General features: G+C 49.5%; 8 protein-coding genes across 8 annotated transcripts; 3 read left to right on the top strand and 5 right to left on the bottom strand.

Moving 5' to 3' along the window:
• Positions 1–1,627: 1,627 nt before the first annotated feature.
• Positions 1,628–2,634, bottom strand: BDV38DRAFT_276264 (oxidase ustYa family protein; the record flags this gene model as incomplete). The annotated part of the gene is made up of 2 exons (XM_032058186.1): positions 1,628–2,268; positions 2,466–2,634. 2 exons carry the CDS (start codon positions 2,632–2,634, stop codon positions 1,628–1,630), a joined length of 810 nt encoding a protein of 269 aa, XP_031907118.1.
• A 724-nt stretch (positions 2,635–3,358) lies between these two features.
• Positions 3,359–3,788, top strand: BDV38DRAFT_289040 (uncharacterized protein; the record flags this gene model as incomplete). Its single annotated transcript, XM_032061159.1, has 2 exons — positions 3,359–3,425; positions 3,478–3,788. 2 exons carry the CDS (start codon positions 3,359–3,361, stop codon positions 3,786–3,788), a joined length of 378 nt encoding a protein of 125 aa, XP_031907119.1.
• Positions 3,789–4,545: 757 nt separating this feature from the next.
• BDV38DRAFT_290691 (uncharacterized protein) lies at positions 4,546–5,262 on the top strand (the record flags this gene model as incomplete). The annotated part of the gene is made up of 1 exon (XM_032061539.1): positions 4,546–5,262. The coding sequence occupies one exon, from the start codon at positions 4,546–4,548 to the stop codon at positions 5,260–5,262; it is 717 nt and encodes a 238-aa protein (XP_031907120.1).
• Positions 5,263–5,352: 90 nt separating this feature from the next.
• BDV38DRAFT_290693 (DUF3632 domain-containing protein) lies at positions 5,353–6,308 on the bottom strand (the record flags this gene model as incomplete). The annotated part of the gene is made up of 2 exons (XM_032061540.1): positions 5,920–6,308; positions 5,353–5,855 (listed from the first exon to the last, which is right to left on the bottom strand). The coding sequence occupies exons 1-2, from the start codon at positions 6,287–6,289 to the stop codon at positions 5,353–5,355; spliced, it is 873 nt and encodes a 290-aa protein (XP_031907121.1). The 5' UTR covers positions 6,290–6,308.
• Positions 6,309–6,710: 402 nt separating this feature from the next.
• Positions 6,711–7,387, top strand: BDV38DRAFT_276267 (LURP-one-related/scramblase family protein; the record flags this gene model as incomplete). Its single annotated transcript, XM_032058187.1, has 2 exons — positions 6,711–7,032; positions 7,119–7,387. 2 exons carry the CDS (start codon positions 6,711–6,713, stop codon positions 7,385–7,387), a joined length of 591 nt encoding a protein of 196 aa, XP_031907122.1.
• Positions 7,388–8,737: 1,350 nt separating this feature from the next.
• On the bottom strand, positions 8,738–10,258 carry BDV38DRAFT_290699 (alpha-L-arabinofuranosidase B; the record flags this gene model as incomplete). Its single annotated transcript, XM_032061541.1, has 1 exon — positions 8,738–10,258. The coding sequence occupies one exon, from the start codon at positions 10,256–10,258 to the stop codon at positions 8,738–8,740; it is 1,521 nt and encodes a 506-aa protein (XP_031907123.1).
• A 2,620-nt stretch (positions 10,259–12,878) lies between these two features.
• On the bottom strand, positions 12,879–14,353 carry BDV38DRAFT_276269 (acyl-CoA dehydrogenase family protein; the record flags this gene model as incomplete). The annotated part of the gene is made up of 3 exons (XM_032058188.1): positions 12,879–13,052; positions 13,110–14,083; positions 14,167–14,353. 3 exons carry the CDS (start codon positions 14,351–14,353, stop codon positions 12,879–12,881), a joined length of 1,335 nt encoding a protein of 444 aa, XP_031907124.1.
• Positions 14,354–14,735: 382 nt separating this feature from the next.
• Positions 14,736–16,012, bottom strand: BDV38DRAFT_290700 (phosphotransferase family protein; the record flags this gene model as incomplete). Its single annotated transcript, XM_032061543.1, has 3 exons — positions 14,736–15,478; positions 15,530–15,825; positions 15,914–16,012. The coding sequence occupies 3 exons, from the start codon at positions 16,010–16,012 to the stop codon at positions 14,782–14,784; spliced, it is 1,092 nt and encodes a 363-aa protein (XP_031907125.1). The 3' UTR covers positions 14,736–14,781.
• Positions 16,013–16,292: the final 280 nt, after the last annotated feature.

Below are 16,292 nucleotides of genomic sequence, written 5' to 3' on the forward strand. Positions count from 1 at the left end.
ATAGCGCTCGTGGACATAATCATGACCATCTTCTTCAAAGAGATGTCTAAGAAGTAGATCAAGATCCCTAGCGGTCACCAGGAATCTCTCTCGGTGTTTTGTCTCCAATCCATATTTTTGTGTCAATTCAGTCCGAATATACTTTGAATATCCAATTCAATCAGTTCGGAGCCATTTGAAGGATGTAGGGGAGCACAGACATTATAGACATCGTCCTTGACATTATTCGGCAATTTTCGACAGGTGTTTTTCTCCCATTCGCCAATAAAGCAGGAAAGATTATGGCACACTGAATGCTGCGATGGGAGGTTTCCTTTGCGTTGAGCAATATAACTCTCCGAGAAAAGCTTTAAAATCTGGTTAGGAGGGTCAGGTTCCTCCTTTGTAAAGTACCTGTCTTCGGATTCATTTCGAGACAACATCCACCTGTGATGATTAGTCATCCATGCAAGGAACGGAGATTAAATATATTTACATCTTCCACCTTTCGACGGCCAGATCATATCTTTGATCAGTAGCTGGAGCCCGTTGCTTATGGCAAACCCTGTTTTCTTTATTCCCCTGCTCTTGTTGGTACTCTTCAGTGAAGCCGCGTAACTCGCCGAGCTTGCGAAGCTCCTCTACCTTTCGTCGTCGTTGCTCTTCTTTAGATATATCCGACATGTTGTCACGTGGTATCGGCAGATGTAGATGATAACACCAGGGCAAAGTCAGGAAAAGATTGGAAGAGAGAATAAAATCTTTAACGAAGCGCAAAAGAAACCCTCCCTATTTATTTCATATGATGGAGACACTAGGATAGCTCAATGTGCGATTGAGCCTGCACTAAATCATCTAGCTCACCCAGCTCACCCGGCTCACCCATGTTCTGAACAGGATCACCCAGCTCACCCGCACTCACCCTACAACTTAGCGTCGCTCACCCGTAAAGCAGCGAGCCCCAGAGGGCGCCACTGTCCTTTGGCCGAGCTTACACAGTTGGCTTAAGTACGGCTGAGCGGACGGGAAGCCCTGTTTTCCACACCCTGTGGTCGTATGTACTAGTTTGCCCTAAGTACGGACTTACATAGAGACAATGACTGTCTTCCCTCAACACTTTCTTCCCCTTTGCTAATCTTTGACTTGCAAAAGAAAAAAAAAAAAAATTAAAAATTAGAAGGTAAGAAATAAAAATCCGCTGACATTGCCTGAGCCCTAGAAAATGTCTAGGAACTCGATCTAATCCCCTTGAAGACTGCCGCTGCTCGAATTGACGGTAAAGATTCCCCTCTGTGGCTTCAGCTAAATATATCTTATCTCAAGCCCGAACAATACCTCAACCATGAATGACCCTCTCCAACCCGCCCAAAGTAACCAAAACAAGAAGAATAAATAAATAAATTAAAAAAAAGGAAATTACTATGAGATTGAATGCTTTCATGGGATCAAACCAGCGAATAGAAACACTCTTTACGCTCCGGGAACTTCACTCTGGATTAAATTTACTTCTGGATCTGTTGGTATCCCAAATATGCGAGGTAACATCAGCATCCTGTGTGTCCATAAGGGTTAGCGAGCACGGGTGATACCAGAGACAGCGGCTAGTAGAGGTAATGGATCATTAATGGTCTATCAAAGGCACATGAAATCATGGATCCGTATCGGATTCAGCTGGTCGTGCCGGTGCAGGTTCCGGCAGACGCACATAGCCCGCAGGTGGTTCTTTCATTGTCTTCCACACGGAGCGTGGCACCGAGTTCTCAGTCACATATCCCAGAAGCGTCTCAAAGTCCCGACACACATGCTGATTGCTGAAATCAGGGAACGGCTGATCCCATCCCTCGACCCAGTTGAAAAGGATCACGTCAACGCTACTGGAACATTTGATGGTTTGTGCCAGAATATCGATACAATGGCCAATATGTGCGACATGTTCCGCGTCCGGATGGTTGCCAAACCGAGCGAAATAGTAATGGTCGTAGGAGATCTCCTTCCGCAACATGTCTAGGCAGTGAAGGAGGTGGAACACTTCCGTCTGTGCGATATATGCATCGTCACCGTATCCATGCTCTTCGGGAATCTTCACGGCCACAGAGGGATCCTTTCCGAGTTTGTAGATTTCATCGGAGGATATGATAATCGGCATGACACCGGTGCCGATGCGGAACCATTCGGCGTCGGCTTCAGGCCCGGTCGGAATTCGCAGAATGGAAGGCGGATCCGTGTCGTACAAGGATGCATTTGGGGTTATGGTAACTCGTGGAAGATCCACACGGTCCAGTAGAGGTGCTGAAAGGGTCAGTGTTACGGGGAGCCGGTGGCGAAGATTCATTGAGCATTACCGTAATGAGATGTTGCCTTCCACTGGTCTTGATCGCTCAAGTGCGGGACGCTGGCCTGGCGCGATAAGACCAAGATCAAGAGAATAACAGAGGTCATGAGCAAGACCAGGTTGAGAAAGGTGAGCCATAGCATAATGGTGTTGCCCTGCGGAGATGCCCGTGGTGCAGCCCTCGTTATCCGCCTCGCTGGGCCAGGGCCCTGTTGACCAGCATTGTCATTGCTAATTAGGAGTGGTTTCGTGAGATCCTCAGGACTCAAGCCGGTACGAAAGCCATCATCGAAGTCGTCGAGACCATCTTGAGCCTTCGACATATTATAGTCGGGTAAACAATACAAAACACAGGATATATCAAGAGTGGTCGATGGTAGAGCTGTTCAGGTAGGTGAAATGGGTATACGAGATGTGCGGAACAATGGCTGCTGCGAATAAGACTGTGCTTCGGTACCGGTCACGTTATCGCGGAAGCAGTTTACGCAGGGATTGGAGGCCTGGAAGAGCTAGCTAGACCAAGATACAAATGATGTCAGATTCAAGTGGTGCATGATGGCGGAACTATCGCAACCCAACGCAGCCGGAAGGGGTTGAGAGAACAAACCCTGATGCGGCGAGTCCGTCGGGATTCCGCGACAACAGCCCTTGGCAAACTTGGCGAAGAGGAGATATAGATCCTTCATGGGGGCATGAGACTGTTATTCGGATGTCCCAGCTTATAGGATACACCAAATTCTCATCCATGTTACATCCGCTATATTCTGACCATGGATGCTAACCCATTAGAGCAAAGCAGTATAATCCTTCCCTAGTATTATCATCCGTGTGACCCCGTTCATGATGTCGAACGCTGAATCTAGATTTCGAACCGACGCACAAATTATACGTCGCTCGGCTCCAGCACACGTCCCAGATCTGGTAGCAGCTCGCATATAAATCCTGTCGATAGACACTGGAGGATACATCCGTATCATCGTCTGTAACCCATTGTTGTGCCCTTTTCAACCCGCATTGAGACATTTGCCTTCAAAATCATCCACCACCATGCAGTTTAACATCATTGTCGCACTCCTGGCCCTTGGAGCCCCCTTGGCTTATACTTCCCCCATACGTATGAACAACCGTCAAAGGAATTATTCTTGTGCTGACAGTGAGTGATGTAGTTGGTCCGGACAACGAGGCAATTCCATTCTACGAAAAGCGTACCGATAACAGTGAAGCCATCCCGTTTTACGAAAAGCGTGCGGGGGATAGCGAAGCGATACCATTCTATGAGAAGCGGGAGGAAAATAGTGAGGCTATACCTTTCTACCAGCGTCGTGCGGACAACAGCGAAGCTATTCCGTTCTACCAGCGTCGTGCGGACAACAGTGAGGCTATACCGTTCTACCAGCGTCGTGCGGACAACAGCGAAGCTATTCCTTTCTATGAAAAGCGGGACGAGGAGAGTGAGGCCATCCCCTTCTATCAGTAGTCGCTGCTATTATCACAAGTGCAATGCACTCTGACTGGCTTTGTGTATGCTTAACATAACGTCAATTGAAAATCTCCCGAATAGTCCGCTATTCTGCAGGTCTCTTAGAGGTCGTACCCCATCCACGCCAAATGCTGCACCATCCCTGTAATGGAATTTAGTATCCGAGGTACTTCTCGCCGTTTCTCAAACCCACCAAGTAATGCTAGATTAATAGAACGCGGTCTAATTAGACTGAACCAAACCCCGCATTATATGGGCGGACTCAGTATCCACTACTCTGAGGAACATCTAGTTCTCCGGAGCCCTAGTAGTCTTGCACCGGGCCATGACCGGCAGCTCTCTCTTACTTGGCAGTAGCCTGCCTCCATGACCTAGTGCCTACTTCCGCAGGTTAGCTACAGACACAGTTTGACCATGATTGGGCACATTACTGAAAAACCGGCATACATCGGTACCCATCGGATCCTGCAATGTAACGTCGGGGTTCTCTGAGAAGGATTCATTTCCTTGTTTGGGGGCGGGACAAGGACGGAGTTGTATAGGGCTTTCACCCGAGCGGGGTGCATATATTCAATTCGAATGGTGTAGGGGTTCTTTCTAAATCTGCTTATTCCATTCTACCGGAGCCCTTGGTGTTTAGGACGATATCTCCGTCCGAAGTTGCCTCAGTGTGACTACCACAACCCCATCGCAACACACGGGGTTAACCTTTCCCGAGATATCCTTGTTGAAGAAAACTCATTTGCCCTGAGAAATGACCAAATACAAGCGCCTGGCGGAGGAGGATAGCTCGGATGGCTTTGAGCATCTCGAAGATCACCACGCAGCCTCCGAAATAAAGAATCATGATCGGAAGCTGGTGTTTCGTGTCCGATATGCCTTCCTGTTACTATTGGCGACATTCGGCTTCGTTGATTTGACATACCGAGCATACACCTGGATCCAATCACGCAAGCCCATATCCTGTAACTGTGGAGAGACGGTTGAAGAAGCCATCGCCAACAGCTGTAGATATGACTCGATTGCAGCGGCTTGGCTCCCTCCCGCCTGTCGAAATGACGAGCTCTTAGAGCAATTCGAAACATCCGGCCCAAACCCCGACGGGAGCTGGATGTACTATGCGGATAAAAACAAGACGCGGACCCTATCACTTGAAGAAGTGTCTATGCTCCCCAAGACTGGATCGCACTTCTTTACCACACATCAGTGGCACCTGGTCCATTGCGCATACTATTGGAAGAAGATGTTCTTAGCTGCGGAGGCGGGTACAGTGATTGAAGCTCGGTATAATAATCTTGCTCATATCAACCACTGCGAGATGATGTTTCTGAAGCGCGATGCATTGGATACGATTGTGACCGAGGCGGGAGTGTCACTGCATTCGGATCAAATGGTTGTGGCGAAGAAACATGGTCACGAAGGACATGGGCAAGACGGGAAGTACGGTAAAAGCGCAGGGAATGGCTATTAGACAGCCCAAACTATATTGTACGTACTGAGCAATTAGAGACTTGGAAGTCTGATCTGAACAATGGATGTTATCGTCCTCAAGTGCAACGTCTCAGTTATGACCCTCAACCCTATTCATCGTCTCAACAACATTGCCTGCAATTCTCCTGGTCTCCGCATCGGCAGATCCACAATCCCGAATAGCCCTAAACTGCTGCTTCCACAGTAACCACCGATCCAGGCACAATCCCTGGGTACCTCTGAATTTCCTCCTCAACTTCTTCCTCTCGACTTTGGGCAGCATCCACAGCGGGCCTCCCTGGGTGCCCCAAATGGCTTCATCCCGTCCGTATAGAGCGTGACCAGCATAAAGAATCCACATCCCCGCCGCCGCCGCTTTAAACGGCAATTGATCGACGTCCTTCGGATCTGCCGAAACAACATCGGGACTGCCCCGCACAGGAATCATGGCTCCCTCTGCTACATCTGATAAGGCCCAGATGGCATACGTTTCGAGTTGTTGCGAGAGACCCAGCCCAAGGATCCGAGCCGCATAAGCCTGGAAATTGACGAACCGTTGTTTCTTCTCGTCATCATCTGCATCGGGACTCATCGCTAGCAGTCGTTTAGCTCCTGCAAGGCTCCAACATGATCGGAAAGCAATAAGAGAAGAACCCACCCTCCCAGGTTTGCGGAAACTCAGACGTAAAATAGGGAAGGCCCTTCCACAGTTTCTCGTTGAGGATAGTCTCCGTCGAGGTAACGCCCGCCAGCTCCTGCACGATGGCGACTAATTTCTCTTGTGCCGGGCTCTCATAAGGTATCTGGCTAGCGAAACTATTTATTAACTCCCAGAAACAGGTGAGGACGCCCGCTGGGCTCATGCCTGGCTTTTTTATATAATCCAAGTAGACCATGTCGAGGGCGAGAGCTACATCTTTGGCAGAGGAGGCGTTGGTAGGTTGGATGGCTGCATGGATGATAGCGTGGATTGGAGCTTCGAAGTCATGAGGGGTGGGAGTTTCAATTCTCAGGTTAATTTGATCCATGGCGATTAATGGATTAGAGAGATAATGTATTTCGAATGGAGGAGGACGACGAGTGCCACAAATTCAACAATCCACGAAGATGTCAGCAATGGAAGCAGTAAGATTTCTCAGAGACCAATAGTGGGTCGCGAAGGCACAGATCTGAGGCTCAGCCTCGTTAGCTAGTGACTTAGTATCGCGTCTTGGGCCCCGAATAAGGGTTAGTACCATGCGGATTGTTACCAAGCCTTGATATTCGCCCCCACCTCTATTCATGCTTCGGTGTTAGCTTGGATATCTATTGAGGCGGAGTGTAGTCATGCTCTCCCACTATAAATGCCAGGGGATAGTTCAAATCGTTCTTCTCAGTTCTGCAGTCCAGAATTGAAGCTCCAAAAGAATCTCCCCAGATCAAGATAGCCCCCTAATCCCCTCAATTGGAATGGCCTCCCTGCAACTCCCTCCAGTCCCGACTCCGGTCGCGATCATGGATCAATTCATTGCGCAACAATCCGAGGTCCTGGTTCTGAAGGAAAAGGTCCTCTCCCTCTCGGGGGATAGCTTTGATGTGAGGCTGGTTAGTGGCGAACCTATCTTTCGGATCAAAGGCAAGCCACTGAGTATTTCGGGTCGTAAATCTGTCTTCGATATGGCGGGCAATCACTTGTTTGATATCGTCAAGGAGCATCTGCACCTCCACTCCACCTACGCTATTCACGCTCTAGATGGCAGCAAGTTACTCGAGGTCAAAAGTAGCCTTTCCTGTAGGTGGACTTCCCATTGCGGCTTTCAGCGGCGTTAACTTCATCTCTCCATTGTATCTTACCTTTTGGCTAATAGTCACTTACAGTGATCGGCTCCAATGCTACCGCAACCTTTACACCCCCCAGTACTGACAGCCTTGTGTCCTTGAATATGAAGGGGAACTGGCGGTCTCGTAAGGCGAGCATTGTGGACGATGCGACGGGGGCAGTGGTGGCCCAGATCGATCGCAAGCGGTTCAACGCTCGTCAGATATTCTTCCACCAGCAGACCTATGCCGTGATCGTTGCTCCAGGGGTGGATCTGGCGCTGATCGCAGCCCTGTGTGTCTGTTTTGACGAGAAGAATAACGACTGACGAGCATGACGTTGTCTTTTCGATCTCCTATGGTTCCTATTGGCTTTGTTTGTTTCTTGACGGGATTGGGATATTATGGGCTTTTGGACCGACGGCGTTGAGCAAGGCAACGAAGGTTATTATAGCTTGGTTAGATGATATGATACAACGACTTTCCTCCTGGTTCTCTATTTGGATCCGGAAATTATTAGTTACAGGTTGCCTACAACTGGAGGTTTAGAATGTATACTTCAACTGGTATAAATACCTAGTATCACATTTGTCCATACACACATTTTATTTAAATCTGTATAGTATGACACCTTGTGCGCATTGCGCAAACAAAGTGACGGCTGTTGATTAGTTCATTAGATATACAACCTGCCCCAAGCAATATCAATACCCAACAAGGCCCATCGCGAGTCGTCGTTGATCAGATGTAAGGGATGTATCTAGGACAACCCAGATCCAATACTCATTGGCGATTTACTGGGTTATCAACGATTGGACTTTTATTAAGGGCTGTCTGGAGATGCCGTAATGATCCAAGTGGATCTTGGCTGAACGAGAGGCGATGACACTCATGAACGTGGTTGGGTCAATGTTCCATATTTTCACAGGAAAACAAACTAAATGTTTGCCGGAGGCGAACCCCTTAGTGATGATCAGTCCGATAGAATGGGATAAAATCGGTTGACGACCAGGCAACGGGCCGTGTTCTCAAATCGGCTTGGGATAGGGTGCAACCTGAGCTGGAGTTGAACCTGCTTCAATGAATGAACACTGACATCATGTGGAACTACATGGAGTAGTGGGAAATTCTGCCGTACTTTGGATGGTATCTGAAAGAGGTGGAGAGCAAAGCATGCAGCCAACTCGACATGGTTACAGAGTTGATCAGGGATGAGAACCATAATCTCTGGCTTTTGATGCCTTAGCCTTTTCAGATTCGCCCTTCCATCTGATCGCCGGAATCTAAGCCATAGTCATCTCGTGCCGGTCCTTGTTGCGGCAAAAAGTGAGCCCGCTGACCAAGGGTCATGAACAGGCCTTATTAGTTACCTCACGATGTTGAACCTCCAAGGTCCGCTAAATTTACATCAATAATAACAGTATAATCTCTATTGCGTCCTCAACGGTCTGGTGGCTACAAGTCTGAAGAAATTATTGCTTGTTAACACTATGAGCTATATTTGGGTTCACCATACAAAAGGGGTTGACTAGATATAGAAAAGGCTGGTGGCAAGGTAGATAGTAAGACAGGAATGCCGTGGTCTATCATCTACCTCGCTCTTTACTGACATTTTACAGAGGAACAATCAATAGAGGTAGAGTTCACATCGACAAAATGCCTCGAGATTGGACTAGGAATTAAGCGAAGCCGGTGCTGACCACCCAGCTCACGTCATCGTTGAATGAGGTGGTCGCGTCGAATGTCTGAACGCCACCGTTACTCGCGGCGTAAAGAACGTTTTCGTAGTGGCGAAAGTAGCGTGTGGGATAGCTCCAGGATCGAACCGAATTGCCCTTGCCATTGAGACCGGCCTGTGGGCAGAACGTGGCGTCTTCGTGAAACTGCTTCGTGCCATCGTTGGCATTGAGGAGGAGCGCGAAGTTGTAGTGCCGGATGAAGCTGCCAGGAGTGTCGACAGACTCAAACGAAAAACAGGCACTATTAGCCAGGCCCGTGCGAACGGTCCAGCTAGCCTGTTGTTTCAAGGCGGTGGTGCTTGTCGACGAGACAACCTGGGTGTTGACCGTAGAGCCGTCGTGTGCGATGTAGCGAGTCGTGTAGCCGGCTGTTGTGGCTTGCAGCGAGACTGAGGATCCGACAGTGAGCGCCGGACCACTGGTCAGTGATGTGACGGCGTATTTGGCAGCTACGATATCCGCCTGCACCGAGTTCTCAGTGGCATCGGACGGATATCCGGAGGTCATCACACCCTCGCAGAATGTGCCCTGGGCACCATTGCTATTGTCACCACCGATCCCAAGAATGATGGCGCCTTCTTTGCTCATTGGATTGTAACCAGAAGCACTTGGGCGCGTGCCACTATAGTACGTCGATAGTGCGCCGGATGCAGCGTTTGCACCGCGAATCGACCACTGGTTCGCCTCCCCCTTGACGACCGCAGTGACGAACCGGTAGGAAATGGATGGGTCGCCAGCGTTGTTAGCAGGACTGGAGCCAGAGAACAGGCCGTTCTCGAGATCGGCCATAATCCAAGGACCACTGCCAGCGCCACTTCCCCAGACGGTGTTGTCGCCATAGTAGATAGCCTCCATGTGGCCATTACCCGTATCTGTGCTGCTGATCTCGGCATTACCGTAGTCGAAGCAGCAGGCACCGTTGTAGTGAGTGCCATCCAGGACCGCGTACATGCCTTCCGCCTCGTCACCGGTAGCTGTGCCACTGGCAGCATTGTTGCTATATCCGGTGCCAGGCGACATAAAGATGCCATACGCCTTGTGACCATTCAGGGTGACTGGTGCACCCACCGCGCTCGCCAGGTTGTCGTAGCCATTGGATTCCGGACCCTTAAAGCCGCCCGGTGGGGCCTGGGTGAGATGATTATCGCGACCCGACTGGTCATAAATGATCGTGATCAGGCAGGTCGTGCCGGCACAGAAGGAGTCTTGGGCGGAGGCATTGGCAACACCTCCGGCGGCGAGAGGGGAGATGTCCGTCGTGGTACCGTCAGAGCCACGTTTCACTTGATACAGTGGGCCGGTGTAGCTGCTGTATAGGGCCCGAGTGGTGCTGTGCGCAGCGACACAGGGCGTGCCGCCGGAGGAATAAATGTCACAGGGCCCAGCAGCCACCAGGGAGGCCGAGGCAACGAGGCCCAGAGCCACTGCGCTGGCGCGTTCGAGACTTCGTCCTGGGGACATGTTTGATCTCCTTTCCACGATGAGACGGTCACGCCTGTGACTGCTTTAAAAACAGGCAATGGGATGCTCAATGAGACACTGGTTTGGAGCAAGTATATCGTAGGGTAATCAGCGCATCCCGCGTATCCTTTTATATTCTTTCAAAGATGTCCGTTCCCTAAATCAAGAGGGGTACGCGTTATGTACTAAAGTAGCCAGGATTTTCCTCCAATGATCAAGATCCATTGTGCTCTGTTTCGTCAATAATATCACGGATTTCAGTCTTTCGAAACTCGGTTAATATTAACACCAGAATTTATTGAAAACTTGTGACAGAACTTCTAAGACCATATGAGCGCTGACATGCGATAAAGCCTTTCTGCCAAACATCGTCGGCTCTGTACAGGAAAGGTTACGCTGAAAGTTTCGCCCAGTTATGTTGCTCAGAGCGGTCATTAGAAAACGTATTAGACGACGTAACTCACTATGGCTTCAAGAGCAACAACACATATCTAGAACCTGCAAGCTTTGGTTGTTTAAGGGTGCGAATGTGCGGAGAAGGGGCAGTCAACAAGTCCGTGCATTCCTGCGGAGCCGGCAGTACTAGCTAAAGCGTCGGTTAATTTGTTTGTCTATGGAGAGAGGCAGATAGTTTATTACGGAGCAAGACTAGGGTGTAGAGGCACTCCTTTAAGCGGGCTGTGTAAATGACGATCGGCGCACATCCCCCGCTTGGGGTAGACTGGCATATAAGAAATGTATCTGGGCGAGTTTTGCACTATTCAGGACATTCGGCATGTCGCTTCATGCAAAGAAAATCATTTCGTAATTGCTCATAGCGACTATCTGACTACGTCTTCCAATGTACTGGTTGTATCGCTTTCTTGTGTATTTTCTTTTCTTTTGATTTGGGTAGAGTCGAGTGGATACTACATTACACACATCAATATGAGTCCGAGCTATTTGCGGGGAATTTGAAGGTCAGGCTCTATGGCGGATTGGGGTTTGGTTCGATGGGGTCGTTTTATTCCACCTCTAAGACTATTGAGACTCTCTTCTTGCAACGCTGCCGATTGACGGGCCTATCCAGAGGGGTTGATCTAGGCCCTTTCGAATACACCCCGCATAATAGTCGCCAGGGCTACCAGGGGCTTTAGTACATGGAACAGAACGAACGTAGTCATCACGTATTCACACGGTTGATATGAATGTACAATTTGGTATTGGCTTCGATGGTTATCGATGCTCAGTTCAATGCCGGACTCGACACGGGATCCAACGTTGTAGTGTAAGCAACTCGATTGCTCCATCCAATGCTTGATCGAATGCTTAATTTAATAAGGAAAGCTTGGGTTGGCCCTGAGAATAAAAAGCAAGAAGCCCTAAATCGAATCGGTCATGTGATAAGACATTGATCACGCGCCCAAAATATTCCGGTGGGCGGCCAATGATATGTGAGCCACGGCTTTTTGACAATTAACCGATATCTCGCGGGGTCAAGCGTCCGTGAATCCGTGATTAATAGGGCCAAGTCTTAGTTAAGGTACTGCTCTTCTTCAGGTCAGCTGATGAATGTCAGATCTCGCCGGCAATCTCGATTCTCCGGGAACTCACTCGGAACAACCGGAATTTATTAACTTCAAGCTTGCTTAGTAGACGCTGAGGGTCAGCGCTACACGTGAGCCTACCGCTTTGGAAGATGCCTATCGGCGGAGGCTTCCCATTTGTTGAACGCACCAACCTGGGGCATCAATCAAAACTATGAAATCCATGCCTCAGCCTGCCAAATCTAAGACCAGCTGCGTCAGAATCATGGCATCAGTCATGTTGACGATTAACTGTTTCGCGGATAGAGATTGTTGAATGAAAAGTGTACTTACTGGGCCAACTATTATTATATATGACGGTATCGAAAGTCCTTCTAAGTAGCTGTGCCTCAAAGCAATTCGTATAAACGAATGGACATAGCAGTTTAGACGAATTGTTCGTATGGTTTCCAGTATCCGCTGACTGCTTCTATCCTGCTCTCCACGCCACTAGGTCAGTAATGGGCAAGTTCCTTCTCAGATACGGGGAAAGGGTAGGAAGCTCGAAGAATGTCGAGACCTTTTAAAATCACGAGCTGTAAAGGGCTGATTGTCCAACAGTTTTGCCAACTATAATGACCGCAGAGGTGAGTTTTAGATCATGTACTCCAAAATACGTGGAACTCATAAGAACACCGAGTCCCCATTGTGAATAAAATATATGAGAATGTCAGTCGATCTAAGAGAGACATCGGGTGTGCATTCCTTGCTCAAGAGACGTAAAGTTGAGATACTAATTGTCCTACTGATACTATGTTTATTCTGCAACCGTCTTGTACGGAGTCCACTCTTGGCTTTTGCTAACATCGAAACATTATACTTTCGACTTGAGATACTACTGACGCCATGCAAGTGACCCATAAGTGACAACACAGATTTTGATGTGGTGGCTCTATATGTTGATACGAGAATGGACAGACACCATCAAAAGATGTTTTACTTATAGGCGCAGGGCTACAGGAGCAGGCAGAAGTATTACAAACAGACCAAAACCAAGTCGGGGTAGACTTGACTGAGTAAAGGGTATAGAACAGATACCGGAAGTGAAATTATATCTAGAGCTTCGTCCTCGCTTTTTCACGTCCAGCTTTCCCCCCAAATCCAAACAAATACGCGGCGACCTTGCGCATCTGGATCTCTTCTGCACCCTCGGTGATACGATACCGACGGAAATGTCGATAGATGTGCTCGAACGGATAGTGGCGTGAGTAACCATCACCACCATGAATCTATCAGGTCAGCTTCACCTACAACCAATCAAGATCAAAACCAAGGAGAAACGCTACCTGAATAGCTCGATCGGCGGCCTGACAACATAGCCGATTGGCCCAGAAATTGCACATGGCCACCTTATCACTCAGTTGCTTCTCGATCGCAATCCACGCCTGGTCCGTCGATTCAGCCACCACCCGATCCATGTCCCAGCTCGTCTTGAGAATCAACAACCGCAGCATCTCCACCTGCGTCATGAGCTCCACCACCGGAAACTGCACTGCCTGGTGATCTGCCAACTTCTTCCCCTCGCCCCAGACCGTCCGAGTCCGTGCGCGCTCAATCGCCCGCTCCAGACAGAATTTGGCCGCACCGCATGAGCTGGCGGCCTGTCGGATGCGATTCTCATGCACAAAGGTCTGCGCAATCGCCAACCCCTGGTCGACGGCCCCCAGCACCGCCGAGTCAGGCACCCACACCCCGTTCAGAGTCACTGTCGCGTGGTCCGTGGGCATGTTAAACGTCCACTCGTAGCTTGCGATCTCAATCCCTTCTGTCTCCCGCGGAACCAGGAATGCCGTGATGCCCTTGGCGGATCCATCCTTACCGGAGGTTCTCGCGAAGACGATCATATGCGTGCAGTGATGGGCGCCCGTCTGCCACTTCTTTGCGCCGTTGATTTGGAACCCGCCGCGGGCGCGTGTCGCCCTTGTTGACATGAAGGTCGCGTCGCTGCCATGGTCGGGTTCGGTGAGACCGAACGTGGTACGGAATTCTCCGCGGAGTCGTGCGGGGATGAGAGTGCGTTTTTGCTCTGCCGTGCCGAAGTGGTGGAGCATGAGGACATCTGGGAAATTCCCGATGACGCTGTGTTCGTTCTGTAGGTCATTGGCGAGCCCTAGGCCGCCGCCGTACACCGGGTTCGAGGCCAGGTGGAAGCGCGTGGCCGACATCCATAGGTTCGTGTCCGGGTGACCTTGTCCCCCGTAGATCTTGGGGAGGGCAAAGCGAAAGAAGCCGGCTTTGTCGGCGAGATGGCGAGCTTTGCCTGTTTTTTCGTAAGCACCTTATTCTGGCTGAGGGTAGTTGGGCTAGAGACACGCATTGGTAGGATTGGTGAGGGTGGTGCACCTAGTAAGTCCTCCCATTCTTGAGAGGGAAGACCGCCCTTAGCCCAATCCGTTCGGGCATATTCGCGGCGATGATCGAAAAAACGGTTATTGTCTTCAGAATGTTGGAGGGGGAGGATGGTCGAGTGGATGAACTTGTCGAGGGAGTCAAGGTGGGCGAGTAAGGGGGGAGGCAGATCAAAATTCATGTTGGAACAAGGTGTTCTGATCTTCTTTTTCGTCTGTGTTGTGTTTGCGTTGTGGTTCCAGGAGCTTTCGTAATCATACTGGTGAGTTATAACTCAATGTGTTGTGGTGGATATCCTTTTCTACCCCAGGCTCCACTCCTCATGATGTGGATTCAACCCCGCAGCCCTACCACGGTCTCGGATCGGCCGCTCGGCTCCTCCACTTGGTTTGAACCAAGCATATCAACCTTTGGCATTGCTTCACTGTTGGGATTCTATGGTCGGTTTGACACCATCTGCATCTACGACTGCTACAAAAACATGTGCGTATGGACTTTCGAGTGAATTCTCGGTGCTACGGAACTAATAGCTGGACTGAAGGACGCTCCGGATATCAACAGAACCGCTCGTTGCTTCGTGAAGTCTCTAGCGAGCACCAACAAAGGTATTTACAGCTTCTTTTCTCGGATATGACTGTCACGTAGCTTCTTGACTGTTTCCCACATGATTTGTGCTCTTAAATCAAGGCTGTCCGCCCATTCTTTCGCGCCCGGACTCTTCGATTGGCCTGTCACGTATCTTGCTGCTATCCCTTGTGCGATGACACAACCTCGAAAATGAGCGAATGCAATACCCCAGTCCAGGTCCGGCCTAGCCTCGTATCCCGATTCTTGATACCATCTCAGAGACTCCTCGAGACTGGGAAGACCGGGGATAGAATGACTAGTTCCGTCACGGAGTGTCGGCGCACCTGGTCCCGATTCTTGGAAGATCGGAGACAGAAGGTGAACGATATCTGATAAAGGATGCCCGATGGTAGCCATCTCCCAGTCTAAGACACCAATTACCTTGGGCTCTGTTTTGTGAAAGACGATATTATCGATCTTGAAGTCCCCGTGAACGATGCTAGAGCGATCCTTGGGCTGGTTGGTCTTGAAAAAGCGGGAAATTTCCTCCAGGTGTGGAAGATCTCCAAGGGGGACATTCGTTTTGGCATTCACTGCCTTTGATTGCCGTTCTGCTATCCCTGTAAAGGTTCGGATTTGGCGATCATAGAAGTTATTATGCCTGCCCAGCTTCCCTAGGCCGACTGCATTATAGTCGAGCGTATGCAGTTTGACCAACGTTTTTACCGCATCCCTCCACCTATTGACCGTCAGCTGATGGAAGTAAATCTTCACAACCTTGAATGCTTACATTTCCTTACGATGCTCAGCCGTCACTCCCGGCATGTAAGGATCGGTGATAAACCGACCGTCTAAGAACTCCATAATGTAGAACGCGGTGCCGATGACCGTCGAATCTTCGCATAAAATGTAGACTTTGGGTACTGGAACTTCGGTGTTCTGAAGTGCGTATAGAATACGATATTCTCGCTCCACTTGATGCGCCGTTTTGGATATGATCTCGCCCGGTGGCTTCTTTCGCAGCACATATCGTTGGGATTTCGCATCGGTGAGAAGGTATGTCGGATTGGACTGGCCAAATCCAAACTGCAGTGCGAGCACAAAAAAAGAAGATTCAACTTCTGCGCACAATCGAGGTTGATCGTATAGAATAGTTTGGGGATAGATTAGGTACCTGCTTGAGATCAACTGGACGCGAGATTCCCAGGTCGTGTTGCCCAATATAGTTTTCTAGGGCAACTACGTCAATGGGTTGTCTGACGGCGCCGGCCATGATGCTGGTCTCGGTGTGTATTACTCCCACATATATTTCAAACGCCCTGCAATGGTGTATCAAGTTATATAAATCCTACCGTAGGCGGGCCTTAGCTAGAAAGCCGTCGAGCAAACCCCACTTGCGCCCCCTCGGTTGGGCTAGCTGGAACCTCGGCTGGTTAACACCATTCAACGAAACAGCGATATTGACACTATCTCCCTAGAATTCGACGTATAAGGAAGATAAAACAAAGATGTTAGTATTCCATCGATCGGAGATTGATTCAGCTAGAAAACTG

The sequence above is a fragment of the Aspergillus pseudotamarii genome (genome assembly GCF_009193445.1).
Source record: "Aspergillus pseudotamarii strain CBS 117625 unplaced genomic scaffold BDV38scaffold_128, whole genome shotgun sequence".
NCBI lineage: Eukaryota > Fungi > Ascomycota > Eurotiomycetes > Eurotiales > Aspergillaceae > Aspergillus > Aspergillus pseudotamarii.